At 41.1% G+C, this 18,927-nt stretch overlaps 1 protein-coding gene across 2 annotated transcripts in view; it reads left to right on the top strand.

Annotated features, from left to right (window-relative positions):
- Positions 1-441: 441 nt before the first annotated feature.
- Positions 442-18,927, top strand: part of TULP2 (TUB like protein 2) — a 29,819-nt gene continuing 11,333 nt past the window's right edge. Inside the window, exons 1-9 of one of the 2 annotated variants that reach the window (XM_063301152.1) lie at positions 442-594; positions 732-817; positions 1,429-1,600; positions 4,260-4,300; positions 7,571-7,606; positions 9,686-9,737; positions 11,169-11,325; positions 15,452-15,577; positions 17,885-17,992. In XM_063301152.1, coding sequence (XP_063157222.1) covers positions 1,544-1,600; positions 4,260-4,300; positions 7,571-7,606; positions 9,686-9,737; positions 11,169-11,325; positions 15,452-15,577; positions 17,885-17,992 — 577 coding nt within the window. In that variant the 5' untranslated portion in view covers positions 442-594; positions 732-817; positions 1,429-1,543. Of the gene's footprint in view, positions 595-731; positions 818-1,428; positions 1,601-3,781; positions 3,896-4,259; positions 4,301-7,570; positions 7,607-9,685; positions 9,738-11,168; positions 11,326-15,451; positions 15,578-17,884; positions 17,993-18,927 lie in introns of those variants that run through there. The other variant, XM_063301153.1, reaches the window with a different exon arrangement.

The following is an 18,927-nucleotide window of genomic DNA, read 5'->3' as shown; positions in this document are numbered from 1 at the left end:
AGCGTGCTCCTGAGTATATTCAGAGTGCATGAAAATAGGACTACCCAATCTGGGCTACAAAAGTCCGGGCGATCGCTATTTCACTATTAGTAGTTAGTATTTCACTATTAGTTAGTAGAAACTATTTGCTTGCCATCTAATGGTGCTCTCCACTATTTTGCCACCCAGATGGGGTAGCCCTAATTAAAAGCGGCAGAGGATTTTTTTTTTTTTTACAAAATTCAAATTTTTCTGTGTTGGCCACAGGAAAATCTCAAAATGAATTCTTACAAAGTGGGCAACTGAAGATTTGGACTTTTTCAGAACTCTACCTTAGGTTACGTAGTTAGAAAGCAAACATCAGGAGGGGCAGGGTTGATGTTTAAACTAATGTTTCTTAACCTTGGTGGCTTTAAGATGTGTGGACTATGCTGGCTGGGGAATTCTGGGTGCTGAAGTCTACACATCTTAAAGCCGCCAAGGTTGAGAAACATTGGTTTAAGCCATGGGGTCCAATCTTAAAATGGAATCTGGGGATTAGACTTTAGGATCTGACTGTTTCTGCTTCTGCAATCCCAGGCAGGCCTCTAAGTGGGTTGCTGTTCAGAAGTTCTGGTGGGTCATTATGTTGTGCAGGGGGATTGTGTGGGCAGAAATATTAAAAGGATAGAAAAGTACAGTATAATGTTTTGAAAAATTGCATCAGCATTCTATTTTGTTTTATACCTGCAAATAATCCATTGAAAAAGCAGACAGCAAAAAGCAGCCAAGAAGCACATGATGGAAGAGAGGAATGTAGGGATCAGCCACAGCTATGAGAAGGTGATTAAAAAGATTGGTAAGCGCTGGCCTGGATACCCAGCTAAGAGCAGTTTGATTCAGAGGTGTCAGGAACAAAAGGGAAGGAACAAAAATGAGATAGAAGTAAATTGATGGAAAATGTTTGGACAAATGATATAAACAAACAAAATCAAGGCACATAAGAGCCATAGAAATCAGGTCACGCTATGCCAAAGTTGGTTTTCTAGAGTAGTCTTCTTCAAGCTGGTGCCAATGACCGTACTGGCCAGGACTGATGGAAACTGCAAACCAGTTTACCTGGAGAGTACTGTACCAGGGTGTGGGAGGGTAACAGTTGTGGGAGGCTGCCTTAGGGGAATTGTGAAAATCATTGTCTATACATTCTGGAATTCATCATTCCAGAACGGAACACCATTTTTAATCCTTTGTGGCTGGCTGGCACTGTCATGGTTACCCATTGTTCAATAAGAAAACAGTAACCTGTTTGGCAACCCTAGCCTTTAACATTAGATGTACAAGTGCTTAAAGCAGCAGCAGTGAGTTGTAGAAATAAAAATATTAATTAGCAGGGAGAAAGACAAGTGAAGTAGCAACTTTTGAACTCAAGCTGATCTATTCCCTAAGGGTTTTTTTTTTTTAAACCAGCAGTAATGCAACCAAAGTACATTTGGTATCTTCGTGGAGTCTAAAAAGGCTGCTTTGCAAAATATATTGGCAAGTACATTTTTAAGATTCCTACAGAGGATAAAAAAGTGCACTGGCCATGCTCCACTGGGAAGATGATATTAACATGTCAAAAAGGCTGAAATCTCCAGATAAGGTAAGTTAATGAAAGAAAACGAAATTCATTTTGCTATTTAAAGTTCAAGTACATTTGGGGCACTCTTCATGTAAAAGACTTATGTAGAAACATGACCACTGTGTTTACATAGTGTACTAAGACATGCTTTTTTAAAAAAACCATCATTTCTTGAATAAGCCTAGCAGTTGGATCCACATAACACCAAGTCATAAGCCCTGGTTTACAAACCATCATGGCTTCACACACTACACTAAGACAAAAAAACAAGACACATTATGCTAAGACATAATGTGAACCCAACTGATAACAATTTATAATGTTACAAATATGGTTGAGCAAGTAATTAGATAACATTCTTTTTCCTTATTCATTTCTAGAATTTGGAGTTTCCTAATCAAACAGATCAGCAGTGGGGCTAACGAAAAATATGTACTTTACATAACACACAGTGAAACTCAGAAAATCTAAGTGTAGAATCTAAGTAATTAGTAGTTACCATGGATTTTTTAAAGGATTAAATAAATGAATTGAAACTACGTTGATCAATACATCTTAGTCAGGATAGCCAAGGGGAAATTCACATATTCAACGATGGCATGCTTCTGAATACCAGACTCTAGAGGTCAGCAACAAGAAAAAGCAGTCACTTTAAATCTCTGCTTCTGAGCCCCTTGGAGATAGTGATTGGGACAGAATTATGGGGTTGTGGTCCAATCCAGCAAAATAGCTGTAATGTAGGTGGGTGAAGGATATGTCTGTCTTGATGAAATACAGTTGGATAAGTAGGCAGAGTACTTGCTGATGATAACAAGATACAAAAATATAGATGACTAGAGACTTTAGTATTAAAGTCTCCTTTTAGACAAACTTGGCTCCTTGTAAGATCATAGAACTATATTTTGTGGCAATGAAATGTGTTGGCATTGTCTTCTTCTGAGATGATTTTTCAGCTTCTTAGTAGAGTGTGCAACCCTGGGATTTCAAGGTCCAAGCACTAATCAGCCTGATGCTATGAAGATCTTCGAGATCGGCCAGGTTTGGCTAGGGGCTACCATCTGTGCTGGCTGCGGAATTCTGGGAGTTGAACTCCACACATCTTCAAGTTGCCAGGCTTGAGAAACCATGGCTTAAAGCCTGAAGCCTAAGACAGTCTTTCCTAGCCCGATGCTCTGCAACAATAAAATTCTTGCTGAATTGGGATTATGGGAATTAAAGTGCAAAGGAAAGCAGATGTAAAAAAATTCACATGGACATTTCCTGGACATTTAATATTGGGTGTAAACATGCATGCACCTGGTCTGGTACAGAGTTCCTCATCTCTCCATGACAGTCAGTCATACATAGAATATCAGGAGAGCCCTGAATGAGGTTGGCTGCAGAGTTGAGAAAAAATGTCTGAAATTTGTACAGAAACACTTTGTAGGAGCAGAATCCAGCTCACAGAAGATGCCTCTACTGTTTTTTCAGGGATTGCTCCCTTCTGTCACAGCCAGTGGGATTCCTTGATATAGCATGTCGTGTTTTCCTGAGTCTGCAGAAGTTTCTATGGGAAGAAAAAAGTGGGCTATTGATTTGTACCCGCCTGGTTGCATGAAAATTGAATCTGAATCAAAGCCACTGAATTGCCAATTATATATGTGCATCATGATGCTTAACAAATCTATGATGCCTGTGTTCACACATTCTCATCTGCACATAATTTCTGCATCTGCTTTTGTGGGCAAATTTACATACCTCTCCTTTTTTGGGCCTCAATACTCTTATACACCTTCACAGTGAAAGGCAATTAGTATGCTCACATGTAGGTCACTGAACACACTCCCGCAATTGTCCATTCCCATTTCTTGCATATCTAAGATCTTATGCACAGCCAGATACAAGTGCACGTGTACCCACATGGATTTCTGAAGCTAATCACTCATATACCCACTTTCTCTCTCACTTTTAAGTACACACAAACATGGTGTAGGGAAACATGTGCTGACTGGCATAGCCTGCAGGCCTTTATATACTAAACTGCAAAAGTCTCCATAAAGAAGACTCTGACTCTAAGCCAGCTGCAGGACCTGGAGACTTAAGACAGACAAAGCTGATTAAGCAAGAGAGAATGTGATGCCGTTTTTTGGTGGGAGAGGAGGAGGGACCATCAACTGCCCTCCCACTGAGCCAGCTGCAGTTTGAAGGCAACGTCAGAACTGGAGAGAGAGAGAGAGAGAAGGAGGGAGAGAAAGAGAGAGAATGGGAGGGAGGGCAGGATCCAACTTGGATATCTGAGATTTGAGGACTGGGATTCCTGGATACTGTAGAAAGAGGGTAAGTAAAAAAAGAGCCAACTTCTTTTGGTGTTGAATGTCATTCTGTTGTATTGATCAGTTAGCTTTGTTTGCTTTCCATAGCAAATGGTAGGATACAAGTATTGAAAACATGTTTTTAGTGTGCATCAAAAGTGGCTGAGCACACAGGACAGCAGTGGATTCTGGAGCTTTGTAATGCAGGCAAAAGGAGGAGGAGGAGGCAAGGACTCCTTGCTTTAAAGAGAAGTGAGTTAGTCTACAGTAGTGATTTAGACAGACACGCTTTCGGAGTCAGAGCTAAAACTGCTGAGTTGTTCGCAAAGGCACAGAAAAACTATTTTGCAAGATGTGTCTAAAGATCTGTTTCTTTTTCCCACTTCCAGTTGGATCCTATTTCAGTGCAGTCATCCCCAAGACACAAGATGTAAGTTATGGAGAGCATTCCCTGTATGCGTGTGTGTGCGTGCCTGTGGGGTTTTATTCATGTTAATCTCTAATGAGACTCTGTCCTGTCCATCTTGGGATAACAACAGATGCCTAAAATGGACAGCCTTGCTATTACCTTCGTAATCCGCACTCTTAGTCTCCCGAGGTCATCTTTTTTAAAGACCTCTGCCGGGAGCTGTTTGAAGTCTGTCCTCTAAGAAAGAAATGGGCAGAGTTCAGGTGTGTGGAATCTGCTGAGCTTTTTACTCAGATCCTGAAATCTACCAAGTGGAATCAGATACAAAAACTGTGGCTCACGCAGAGAGACTCACAGAAGAGGGCACTTTGGAGCATTTGCAAAATTTCAGTCCAGTCTTTATAGTTAGGTTATTTTTTCTCAGCAACTTCATTTGGAGGGGGGGAACCCATTTTATTGCTGTTATTTTTAGACACTGGGGATTAAAAACTTTTGATAATCTTCTGGAAATTATCCAAGGAATGTAGTAATAGGTTCCCAACTGCTTTCTAACCACTCATGCCCTCAGAATAAATGTAACTGTAGTAATGTCCTACACCAGAGAATGTATGTAAACAAGGGAATGTAGATAAACGAGAGTTAGGCTGTGGGCTCTTCAAGCTTCAGTATGATCTTTACTGCCTTGGTAGAGATTCTCCAAACTTCAGATAATTGATTGAAGATGTGTTCAGATACAATCTTAGGTTTTTCCAGGTAGGGCTAGATGGGACCATTGTCCGAGATATTGTTGAGTTCTTGATAAGACTTGGTCTGCTGTGAGGTGAAATACTCCTCCCCAATCCTTGATGTAGTGGGAAACTGTTCCATCATGTAATCAGCTGATTCCATGGCCAATCCTTATAATTTCTCTATTGCCTTTATTGTCAAGGCTGGCTGGGGAATTCTGGGAGTTGAAGTCCACACCTCTTAAAATTGCCAAGGTTGAGAAACACTGCTCTAGAAGGATGCCCTTGGATGGTGCCAGAATTAGAGGGAAAATCTGATGCTGTACAACCAAGGACGATTTGAGGCATTGGGGGAGAGAAGATGAAGGAAGTGTCAAGGGTCACAGCAGCAACAGCAGCAACAAAAAATGTTGCCACGGCATGTTTGTGCTGCAGCTGGATTCATGTGGGGGAAGGCCCATACACAGCGTTAACAGTACCAAGCTTGATAACCAAGTCTGACACAGCATAATGCAGCTTTGTATATCTTTCTAACATCTACATCAGTGTTTCTCAAGCTTAGCAACTTTAAGACATGTGGACTTCAACTCCCGGAACTTGTACTGTGATGGCTGAGGGTAAAAACTAGGGCTTTGGGCTTGACTGCTAAGTTAGAAAGAGCACTGGAGCAGAAAATAATTGCCTCTTCCTCTGCTTTCCCACACCAACTCACCGTTTACCCACCCCAGGAAAGAAATATCAGAGTCTTGTGCTTTTCTCCATCCTGAGTTCTTTACTGATCATGGGAAGGTCTCATAAAGCTTCAGCCCTAGCTTCCAATTTCCTGCAGCTGTTGATCCTGAATTGAGTAGAAATAGCCTGAAATCTTAAACTACTAAGTTCTCTTTCTTTCTTTCTTTCTTTCTTTTTCTTTCTTTCTTTCTTTCTTTCTTTCTTTCTTTCTTTCTCTTTCTTTCTTTTTCTTTTTCTTTTTCTTTTTCTTTTTCTTTTTCTTTTTCTTTTTCTTCTTTCTCTTTCTTTCTTTCTTTTTTAAAGTCAGCTGAGTTCCTTGTGTGTTTTTAAGAAAATGATGACTACTGTATTGGCAATCCCATTGTCTCTCCAAAATATTTGAAAGTACATTCTTTCAAGCCAACCCATGTGCGAGATGGGACTGACTAATGATTTCTGGCTTTGCAGTTGGGCTGGATTTTGGTTTTTGTGGGCTTTTTGCTATGTATTTCAAACCTGTTTAGGTGACCATGTTTGTTAGTTAGAAGAAATACTAATAATAATTAATAATTATACAATACACATTAGAATTGTTATCTCTGGGATCCAGCATTTCAGAGTCCCTGCAAACTTTTTATATTGAAATTATAATAAAAAAGAAGGATCTAGAGCTGTTTTGCAGAACCCTTATCTTGTAATTTATAATAGCAAACATGGTGGAGAAATGGAAATTGTAATTTTATTTTCACTTGCTAAACGGCAAGTCCCATCAAACTAAATACAATTTTTAAATAAGATGATGTGAGGCAGGAAAGTGTCAGAGCTGCTTATAATGTTCTAGATTGGGAGGAGATCTTCCCCTATCTTACAATTTATGCTAACTCTTTAAACAAAGCTTAAGGAAGAGGAGTCCAATAAATTATCCAAAATAAGTGAGTACAGGGCAAGGATAGGCAACCTTGTAGAAGTTTTTGGATTCCAGTTCTCACAATCCCCTGATAATTGCCATACTTGCTGGGGTTGATGGGAGTTGAAGTCTTCACTTACACTGTTTGTATTGGAATCCAGCTGTAGCCTCAGCCATTTTCCGGAACAGCTGCTAAAATCAGTGTTGTGTGAAAGCTTTTGGCTGAAATTTCCTCCCTGAGATTCTTTTCTAAATGATCATTTTAATTCATTCTCCCTCCCTCACAAAACCCCTCATCCATATTGGCTCTCTACAACAAATGGGCTGCAAAAAATGCAGCCTTGATGGCAAAGCAGAGTTAAAAGACTTTCCCGCATCTTGTCAAGCTCTTGTCAGCCACTTCTACAGAAAGTAAGATCCTTCCAGGTTGTCTTTTCACACTATGCATTAAAAGAGAGTAAGATAAAGTTACCAAAGTCTCAGCAATTGGAATACTTTCACTTTTAGAAGCCATTTTCTCTCTCGACTTATTAAAGAAAGCAGAAACTTTTTCAACCTTTTACTGATGGCCTCTGGATGAACTGGCAAGGAGGCTGTTCTCTTAAACGATAAGCAGAGGCAGCTCGGGGGCGGGGGTGTCAAAAAGGTCAAGGTCACAACCACAGGGTCTAAGCCTCACCCTTTTTACGTGCATGAAATGAATCTCTCAGGCTCTGAATATAACATTACAGATCACTTTGCAGCCCAAATGCTTAATACCTATGCTTAGACTAGAATGGCTTACAGCTCTATATGTGTGGTCTGCTTGAAATAGGAGCACTGAATATTTGTGATAAACCCAGAAATGTCTAGTCATTAATTTTAGTGTATGATTAGGACCTGAGTTAGCTGCAGAAAGCCTTTTTAATGTTAGTGATTTGATTGTTCTGTACTGATTTTTTCCCCCAGCATCATGGAATCCTCAAATACATCCGCTCCTGGAAGGTAAGGAAGGTGACAACAATAACATGTAATGGGAATGGACATTTAAATCTGTTCATGGTGGTGACCAGAGTCTAGTCCTATCATATGCTGGATACACAGACAACCACTAATAGGCAGCAAAGAGCTGGGATTTTCTATATCCCTTTGGTATTATTTAGTGGTCGTCCAGATTTTTGTAGGCTAAATATGGTACGCCTACCCAGGCCTATGTGGTACAGGTGGTCTTTGTTTAATGACCACTCATTCAGTGACCATTCGAATTTACAATGGCACTGAATGAGTAGTACTTACAACCAGTCCTCAAAGTTCTGGCCACAGTCATGTGATTGCAATCTGGGCATTTGGCAACCGGCTTGGATTTCTGACTGTCACAGTGTTCCGCAATCACGTGATCACAATTTGCGACCTTCCTTGCCATCTTCCCGCAAGCAAAGCCAATGGGCAAGCCAGCAGAAAATTAGATGTTGTGATCATGTGAGGTCCTTGCTTAACGACCCATGGTGATTCACTTAACGATAGTAACCAGGGACTGCCAGAATGGCTATCGCTAAGCGGTGCCGTCACGTGACATTACACTTTACAACTGCATTGCTTAGCGACAGAAATTCTGGTCCCAATTATTGTTGTTAAGCAAGGACTACCTTTACTTAGTGTTTTGAGAGTGGCTGTGGAAATTAGGGAAGGAATGCAGAAGGGGGGGGCATGTGACACGTGAGCAAGGCTGAGATTTTCCATTGGAAGATTCTTTGGAGGATTCAGTCTTTTATTTTTAAACAGTTACTCTTTTTTTAGCATCAGAGTTTTCATTTCCCCCCATCACATTGAAAGGGAGTAACACCTATCTGCTTTTTCAAAGAACAAGGCTGTGCATAGCTCTGATTGGCTGGCCCTTGTATCAATCATGAAGGTACTACCCATTCGGAACAGGTTTCAAATAGTAATAATGTGCCACTTAAAAATGTTTATATGGTTTTTTTCTTTACTTTTTAATTATAAACTGTCTGGAGTTGTTGGGAGTCAGGCAGCCTATAGACCAGTGATTCTCAATCTTAGCAACTTTGTGCGGACTTCAACTCCCAGAATTCCCCAGCCAGCCAGCCACACATCTTAAAGTTGCTAAGGCTGAGAAACACTGCTATGGACTGTATAAATAAACAGATTGTTGCCCCCACCTGAAATAATTGCACTTCGCCATCTACAGTACTTCAGTAAATATTGTGGCATTAGAAGTTCACATTAACTTATTTTACTTCTAATCTAAACAATCAGACAACCTGGCCTAGCCTTCTTGTTCAGTGAAGTTTTAGGATGGGACATCTCCTTGTTTTTGTTCTTTCTAGGTTAGTGGCCCTTCTTATGCTTTGGGGGCTTCTCAAGGCTTTGTATGCATTTTGATTTTATACTAGTTTTACTGTCAAAAGGACCTTGAGCCCTGAACTTTTGTCGGGGTTCTAGATGTCCCTGGGGAAGAGAGAATGGCAGCTTAAATATGCAGTATCGAACAGGTTGACTGTCTTTTAAGTCAACATCCCTGGAAAGGATGGTCCCCCAAAGCTCATTCATCAAACGTAAGATTTAGTGGTTTAAACCTGCTTAAACAGGGTTAAAAACATGATGCGTTGAACCAGCCTTTGCTGATCTTGCCTCTAAAGATGTGCAGGACCACAGCTCCTTTATCCCCCATCCATCCTGGGTAATCATGCTGACTGGATGTGATTGGGACTGCAGCCTCAGATGTCTGAAGGACACCAGGTTGGAGACGAGAGTGGAGAATAGTGCTCAGCTACTGAGCTTTGGGTGGGGTCAGCATTGGGGGGGAGGGATGCCCGGGTCAAGCCCTTTTCCCAGCCCAGACATGGATGTCTTTTGAGACTTTTGTGAAGTCACAAAGTCCCTGCAACGCCATGGCATTCAGAATCTTTGGGAAGCAGGTAATCCTGGGGGCTGACCTGTCAGCGGGTGGGGCTGCCCTGGAGCTGGCAGAGTGATGCCACATCTCAAAATGTACCAGAATCTGTATCGCCGCCTTCGTGCCTTCCCCAATTCACCTCTTAACACTGGAACCTCTTTTCCTTCTAGCAATGGCAGTGGTGAGGCAGCATTGATCCGGAAGCAGAAATTGGAATTCCAGGTATCTTGGTGGGAAAAGGACTTTTCTGAGGCAGATTCTGTGGTGGTATTGGGATGAGAAGAGACAGCTCTTGAGGTGGAGAAACGTCGGGCACAATGAGAGGAGAGGTGGGTAGGCTAAAAGCAATGTGGAGCAATGGACACATAAGGGACATCATGTTGTCCAAAGGAAAACTGCTGGTAAGATGCAGAACACTAAATCTCTTTGTCCTTCCATTGTGTTGCTTGGCGTGGTGTCTGAAAAACACAAGCCAGTCCTCCTCTTTGCGTGAAGAAGCTTGTTGCATGGTGTTTTGGCTCCCGCCTTCTAGAAATGAGCCTACTCAAAGATTCTGGGTTCTTTCAAGAGGAAAGGTGATATATAAATAACATGGTTAGTATGAGCAACAACAGCATAATAAAAATAATAATATCACATCTTAGTATTTCAGCAAGGAATATCAGTTTGGGACTAGAGGTGAGAGAGACTCATGGGGCATCTTCTCAACCAGATGGACTGAGATACACCGCTGGAAAATTTAGAAGAGCCCCTTGTGAATGCTCAGCTTTTATTTTATTTTAAAACAAAATCTACATCGTATTTACTTGTGGCAATACCAAAAAAAAAGGAAAGGAAAGGAAAGAAAAGAAAATTATGCAAGCTAAGCTTCGTATACAATTGCTCCCTGGCTAAACAGTTCTACCCGCGTCTGCTCAGAATTCAGTCCTATCGAGTTCAGAGTGGCTTGCTGTAGGTATGTGTGTACAGTATAGCTCTGCAACTAAGATGCAACTCAATTAAAACATTTTAAATCTCTTATTTAAATTTCTTATTTATTTAATGGGGTGCCTATATTTTATATTTTGCACGATTTTCTTTTCTTCTTTGCAGTAAAATTTATTTCTGTTGACCAAATGGTAATTTCCTATGGGATAGATAGGCTGCCTGGGAATGCTGATCTGTCACTGAATGGCAGAATAGACATTTAAAAAATGAATTATGTGTGCATATTGGTAGGTAAGTAGGTACAGATAGTCCTCGCTTAGCAGCCACAATTGGGACCGGAATTTTGGTTGCTAAGCGAAGTGGTCGTTAAGTGAATCTGCCCCAATTTTACAGCCTTTTTTTGCAGCAGCCGTTAAATGAATAATCGCGGTCATTAAGCAAACCATGTGGTTCCCCACTGATTTTGCCAGCAGGGAAGCTCGAAAATGGCAGTCATGTGACTGCAGAATGCTGTGATAGTTGTACATGCAAACTGGTTGCCAAGCGCCCAAATTGTGATCACATGACTGTGGGGATGCTGCAATGGTTATAAGTATGAGAACTAGTCATAAGTTGGTTTTTTCAGCACTGTCCTAAGTCCAAACCATCACTAAACCAATGGTTGTTAAGCAAGGACTACCTGTAGTACTTTCTCCTTATTTGCAATCTCCCTGAACACCTTTTCAGCGCCGTATCATTGAAAAGAAGCAACGCCGAAAGCGCCAGGAGCCACTTATGGTTCAAGCCAATACAGACACCAAAGTGAAGGGGTGCCGGGGAAGGCAGAAGCCCGAGGAACGCATCCCACTCATGGAGTCTTGCAGTGAACACAGCCTGGGCAATAGTGAGTATCCTTGTTCTTTCCAGCCTTACGTCCTCTGCTTACAGAGCTGCTAACTTCTCCTCCGTTGGGCAGGGCTTGGGGAGCACAAATTTACTCATACCTGCTGATTTGGAGCTAGGTCACAGAGGAACATTACTTTGCCCTTGCCAAATAATAATGTCACTGTTACTTGTTTGTCACTCCCAATTGGCGTATGTATAATTTGTATCACAAATTAGCCATAGCCTTACTCTTTTGCCACTTAAGGTGATTGTTTTGACAAGAAGAGCTAAATGGTTGGCAGAACTGATGAATTTCAAGGATACAGAATAAAAGAAAAGGTGGAGAAGGAACAACAACTATTCAGGAAAATACATGCTATGAAATAGTGATTATTTTGAAGACTAGTCTTAAAGAGTTTGGAATTGACATCCTTTGAATATTTTGTTTTAATCAAGAATCAAGTATCTTTGCTCATTTGCTACTTTTGGTTTCCTCCTCTTATCTTCTCCCAGATAATGATTTGTGGTTATTATTTGTGATGGTGGCACCAGCCTAATCAAACTGAATTACAAACAGTGGGCATTGTCGTATCTTTAATTAATAGTCTCCATTTTGTTATTTGCTTTTAAAATGACTGCTAAATTGTTGCCTCTTCATTTAATCATGGACACACTTTCCTGAACTCCATTTAATTCGTTTTTCATTTTGGAGTCCTTTTCTTTATCATGAAGTTTTGCAATTCAGAAAATTGGCTCAGAGACACGTGTCAGTGGATTTATTTTTGTCTGAGAACCTGCCATAAGTAACCGTATTACAATTACTTGTATTCTAGACATTCAATTCTTATTCCAATCATTTGTAGGAAAACATTGGCTCAATAACAGTAAGCAGATTTCATAAGTGTGTGCATGGGGTATATAAACTATATTGCTAAGGTGAGAAATTGCTGAAATACAGGGGGCTGTTACCATCTATGATTTCTCATGAACCTTCTTAATTACTAATTGAGAAGGCTGCAGAGGCCCATCAAGACTCAATTGACAAAAGACACAATGTGTGATAGAGGTCAATAACTATTGGCCCATCTAGTGATCATGGCATATAGAAAATTGTTACTTAGAATATGAGAAGACTAAATAGTGAAGAGCATGAATTAACAAATGAAATGAAAGAAAGAAAAATAGACATGCTGTGCATTTTTAAAAATAAGAGGAAGGAGGAGATAATAGATCTGAATGAAGACGGCCTGATCTTGTGGAGTGGATTTGATGAATACATGTAGAGAGCCAGTGGTCTAGGTTTAGCTATGAATGAAGGGCCTTTTATATAAGTCCGAGAATGTGAATTGGGGTCATCTCAGTCATTGTGGGGACATATGAAAATAGGAATCCATAGGCTGATGATAGTTGCATGTTATGCCCTAGTGAATGGTAATAATAGACACATGAATTTTGGGGAAAAAATGTGCAATATTCTGAATCATAGTGATCCAGAGGAAAAACTATCCTGCTGGGTGATATAAATGGATGTGTGAGAATGAGATGGGAGTGCAGAGAAAGTGATGGGGTCATTCAGTGTCCCCAAAATGGTGACTATTTGGTGAGCATCTCCTTGGAAAAAAGGTATATTTGTTTCAAATAAGTGGTTTAAGGATAAGCCAAAGGAATTATTATAAATTTAAAAGCGTGACTGATTTGATTGTTTCGCTTGAGAAGTTGTGAAGGATACAAGGATAATAAGAGGTTCTGAATGTGGGATACATCATTTTTGGTAGTATCAAGAATGGACCTTGGGAAAAAACAGACATGGAAAATTGGGAAAGAACTGAAAGAAGCTAGAATGAAAATTCAAGGACTGCAGGAAGAGAAAGTATAAATTGTGAACAAAATGTATTAGAAGATGGAGTGATTCCCCAAGAAAATGAATTTGAGGAAAGAGGATGCAGAAGCTGTTTAAGAACAGAGTAATAAGAATTATGTTACAGAACATCACAGAAGGGTGTAGAATTATGCTAATGGGAAGTTTAAAGATACTTGGTGGAGTGGTGAAATGAAGGAGGTTGAGGATGAGGAAAAAAATACATATAAGAGAATGATCACTGCAAAACATAAAGACAACAGATTTTGTATAATATATCTAGAGAGAGGGAAAAGATAGTTGTAAAGAATGCAGTCACAGAGAAAGGAATTTTTACAGTTCAGAGAAATTGCTGAGCTATTTCAATAGCAATTAAAAATGTTTTGGAAGTTAGCAAAAATGGCTGAACAAGGAGTCTCTAGCAGAGTGAAAGGCATTTAAAATAAATGTGATGAAATAATTTAGGATAAAACTGAAATGAGAGAATAATGGTAGCAATATTTTGGAGATTTGAAGGGCGTGGAAGGGAAGCCATAAATGCTGTATGAATGTTGAACAATGATAAGGCTGCAGGTATAGACAGTATAAACTGGAGACGTTTTTAAAAAATTGATTTACTTGCAGAGTGGCTGTTCAGCTTATTTTTTTACATGTGTTTGAAGATGCATCTGTGCATGAGGATTGGAAGACTGCCTTTACCTTACTGGTACATGTTATCCTATCCTATCCTATCCTATCTGGGGAATTCTGGGAGTTGAAGTTCACACATCTTAAAGTTGCTGAGGTTGAGAAACACTGTCCTATACAAAGGGAAAAGCAGACATTGTAGCAGGAGAGCAGCGTTCGTCTATAGTAGCCAAAAATCAGGAGGGATTGGGTAGCACCTTTTCTGACTAACACATTTTATTAAAAGGCACAAGTGAGCTGCAGTTTTGTGAGCTGCAATTCACTTCATCAGATGCGCAGAGCACTTAACTGATGTAGGGCTAAAACTGGGATTTCCTCCCATCCCCTCATCCCAAATTAAATCCTACATCGGTACAACCATTCAGTGCATCTGACGACATGAACAGCAGCTCATGAAAGCTTATGCCTTTTAATAAAATTTGTTAGCCAGAAAAAGTGCTACCAGACTCCTCCTGGTTTTCAAAGGAAAAAGTAGTAAGAGTGAATGCAAAATCTACAGGGAGGCCTGTTGGTTAAATGTGCTTCGCAAGTAGTTCTGCAGATATCTGATTAAAAGGGTACAAAAAGTTACAGCGTGCAGCTTTATGCCAGGCAAAGGCTACGCGGACCAGACTTTCGCTTTTCAGTGGATACTTGAGAAGTGAAAAATGTGAATGAATGTGAAAAAAGAGATTATTATACCATTGTTGATTTAAAGGAAGTATGGGACAAAATTATTAAGTTTGAATTTATGAGATGTTTTACACAAATATAGGGTTGAAGGTTAGTTCCTGAATGCAACAAGTGTGGTATACGAATGGAAGGAGTGCATACGTGAAAATAAATGGAATGCTTGCAAATGGTCCAACACTGAGCAGAGCACAAGACAAAGATACGTGACGTCTCCTTGGTTGTGGAGACATTAGAAGTGTGTTGGTGGGGATGTGAATTGGCAAGTATTTTTGTAGGCAACCACAGCTGTGTAGCTAGCTGAGAACCCCAATGGCCTGCAGTGAAAGTGAGATTGTATGATGCACTGTGGAGTATAGATCTGAACACTGATTTATCAAAGACTGAAGTAGTTGTATTTGACAGGGAAAGTGGAACAAACAATTAAGTTATATCTAAATGGCAAAAATGCAAGAGCAAGTAGAGTTTGTTCCTGCATACTGAGTGGCAACTGAACTTTTCCATTAGGGTTACCATGTCCTCACTGTAAAAATCTGGACCACCTCTAGATAGCAGCCAAGAGATACAAAAACGGTAACTCTTTGCTGCTATCTCACGGTCATCTGGAATTCTGCGGCCCAGATAGGGTAGCCCTGCCCTTCTTCCAGGTTCCACCATTTCCCTGAGGAATGGAAAGCCATAAAGGGACAGGCCCCTGCTCTGGAGCCCAGCAGCCCATCATTACTTCAACAGGGCTACCTGGGCAAGTTGCCAATGTTATTGGGACAGTCTGGTCTATGGGTCCCATCTCTCAGAACCATATCCAAAGCCCCTTGGTAGTGGAGCAATTTTTCTCAGTTAAATAGAAGAGGGGATGGAAAAATGAGACTAGGGATCAGACTGGAATTTTTAGAGAGAGAGAATTGATGTCTAACTGTTTGTCTCTCTAAAGGTACAAACAACCCTTTTCTTGTGGAGTCTGTTCCAGAGGCTCACCTTGGTGTCCATATGTGGGGTAGCTCCATCCAGATGAGCCGATCGCACAGTGGCCAAGGGGAAAGCCAAGCGGTTGGTCCAGGTAACCCAAAATTCTGAGCCACCAACTCCAAATGTTCTACAGTGACCTTCCCTAACTTGAGACCATCCAGTTGCAGCTGCCAAAGTTTCCAGCAAGCCAAAACTATTAATTAATTAATTAATTAATTTTCTATCCTGCCTTTATTATTTTTATAAATAACTCAGGGTGGCGAACATACCTACTACTCCTTCCTCCTACTATTTTCCCCACAACAACCCTGTGAGATGGGTTGGGCTGAGAGAGAGTGACCGACCCAAAGTCACCCAGCCGGCTTTCATGCCTAAGGCGGGACTAGAACTCTCATACCATGCCTGACTGGCTCTTAGGCTGAGAGGTAGTGACTGGCCCAAGGTCACCCAGCTGGCTTTCATGCCTAAGGCGGGACTAGAATTCTCCTACTACGCCTGATTGGCTCTTGGGCTGAGAGAGAAGGACTGGCCCAGGTCAACCAACTGGCTTTCACACCTAAGGCGGGACTAGAACTCTCCTACTATGTCGGATTGGCTCTTGGGCTGAGAGAGAGGGACTGGCCCAAGGTCACCCAGCCGGCTTTCATGCCTAAGGCGGGACTAGAACTCTCCTACTATGCCTGACTGGCTCTTGGGCTGAGAGAGAGGGACTGGCCCAAGGTCACCCAACTGGCTTTCATGCCTAAGGCGGGACTAGAACTCTCAGTCTCCTGGTTTCTAGCCCGTTGCCTTAACCACTAGACCAAACTATCTTAAATTATTCATTTTATTTCTACTTTCCACTTCTTCTCTGTGCCACCCTTCATTAAAAAAAAAAGCTTCTCGGGGCAGGTGAGACCAGGATAAAATTATAGGGAGATCAGCTTGTATATATGTGTGAATAAATCTGGTATCACAGAAGCCCACAAGCCTTCTGTGGCTTCCTTTGAAAGAGAATGAATTGTGGGTATGTGCCGTCATCCCTGAAATATCTCCTTGCTTGGAAAGGCCCTAGCACATACCAGTATGTTCTTCTGAGTTAAGCTCCATCCTGTAGTTTTTGATTTGGGCTTGGAATATGTGCCTTGTGGGAAGCTTCAGCAAGTTCAGCAAGTAGATAAACTTCTAAAGTAGAGCATGGGCTTCTGAGCACCTCAACTATACACATCTTTTGTGGAGCCAAGAGGTGCACTGTGCAAAGAACCATAAAAAGGTTCTAAAAGTGTATAGAGGGTAAAAATTAAATTTAAACGTCATTACTTTTAATTTAATTACTAGACTTTAATTTTAATCCACACATCCACACCATTTCCCTACATCTGATTTGATTCTTAGGTTTAAAATAAATTATGTACATGAACGAGAGAGAGAGAGAGAGAGTCATACAATTTGACTGGCTTCACACAACATGGTAGACTAAGCTGAAATTAAGCTGGGTAATTTGTGGGTCAGTGTCAGATCTTGCCAGGCAGGAAAATACATCCCAACTCTCCAGCAACTCAACCCCCTAATTTTGTAACTAGCTAACAGCAGAAGTTTCACAGATTCAGCATGGCTACTTTAGTTGCTATATTGCAGACAAGAAAAAAGATATATGCAGATCACAGGAATTGAGCCTTATATAAATGTCAGTCCCGAGGTTTAAATCCTAGGCTTTTTCTTCCCACCCTTTCATGTCAACAGACTTTAGCTGTTCTTTTCCCAGCCTTGAGAATTAGAGACTCCTCTTCCATGTTAACATAATGGCTCTGTCTGGCCTGAGACAGAGTTCCTGCCTCACCAGCTTCAGTCCTTAGAGTAAGCATGTTAGGGGAACCATATAAATCAAATCAATCAATCAAAAATAAAAAAATCCAACTGTTTAAGGATGTTGTGTGAACCAGATTGGTATGTCAAGCCTATCATAACATGGTTTATTTAGGTCTGGCATGCTATGAGAATATTGTATCTCTCTCTCTCTTTCTCTCTCACGCGTGCGCGCACACACACACACACACACACACACACACACACACACCTACCTCATCCAAAGAGGAGGTGACAGAGAGAAGCAGAGATGTGGTGGCTGTTAATAGGCAACAGAATCTGGGAGAGCATGGGTAGCAATCCTGACAAGCTACAAATAACATCTGGGCCACAGGTGGTGTATATATGATGGGGAAGGTTCATTTTGATCCCCACAGGGTAAAATAGGATGTTCTCAAGATGTATTGGATTATAATCCAGCCCATCTGAAAGGTGTTGAGGAAGTTACCAAGTGTAGTCTGCCCTGTGCCTTTTCGGAAATGACTATGGATCCCCACACCATTTATTTGTGTGCTTCTCAGTACCTGTCCTTCTTTTCACCCCACTTGAGCAGATTTTTCTGATGAGACAGAGCTGGAGGTGGCCATTTTGGAAGAAACCCAGCCTATCAACAAGAATGAATCCATTCCGAAGAATGGCTGGCAGGCCAAACAAAGAGAAGGTGAGGCCAGGGAAGGGAAGGGAAGGGAAGGGAAGGGAAGGGAAGGGAAGGGAAGGGAAGGGAAGGGGAGGAGTTGCTGAGTAGTTGGCGCTGCGATGCCATTTTCTGTTGCTAAGCTACTGCCTTTGGAGTGAAGCACTTGGTTGCCAGGCAACAAAGCTGGGACAACAAGTCAAGCTTGTTTGCACCCAACAAGAAATGAATTCCTCCATCATGAACCAGGGAGACCAAAAATGGAAGCAATGTAACAGATATCATGCTAAGCACGACGGTACCAATGGACCTCTATCTCAGTGTTCCTCAGCTGGATTTCCAAGTTTTTCTAGGCACTATAGAGGTTTTCTGGAGCTATTGTGCCTTTTGTTAAAAGCTTCTTCCTTCTGCCCACTTTAGTTCTTCCTTTTTTAGCAGGGATTGGGGAGGAAGGCTAGTGATGAACTGCCCCTGAAATAGCCAACTTCAAAGACATCAGCTCCAGGATTGAATTGCTAATTTTCTCCTTTTCTGCTCCAGCAAGCCTGCTGGAGGCTTGCTCCAGATTTAATGTAGAACAGGCTCATAATCAGCAGGAGTTAAATTAATCATGACTAAGTCTGTTTTCAGGTAGACAATCCCTAGCTACGATAAGGACGGTCCCTCTGGACAGCTCTTAATACTACCCATCAGAAGATAATGTATAGGTATTCTGTCTTTCTCTCCATACATTTGATTCTGTTACATGAAAAAAAGATGGAAGAAGTGGCAGGAAAATGTAGGTTGAATTACAAAAGGAAGGTAATGATATCTGGACACTCTTGCCCTCTCCAAAGTGCCCTTTGTATCAGTGTTTTAAATATTACTGTTGCAGCTTTTCATAGTTTGTTGAATATCTATCTATTCAGTAGCAGAACGTGGGTGGGCGAATACATAATGACATTATGGATGGAACTCTTTCC

The sequence above is a fragment of the Candoia aspera genome, chromosome 4, assembly GCF_035149785.1.
Source record: "Candoia aspera isolate rCanAsp1 chromosome 4, rCanAsp1.hap2, whole genome shotgun sequence".
Lineage (NCBI taxonomy): Eukaryota > Metazoa > Chordata > Lepidosauria > Squamata > Boidae > Candoia > Candoia aspera.
The sequence above is the reverse complement of the archived record's forward strand: the minus strand, read 5'-3'. Positions and strand labels throughout refer to the sequence as shown.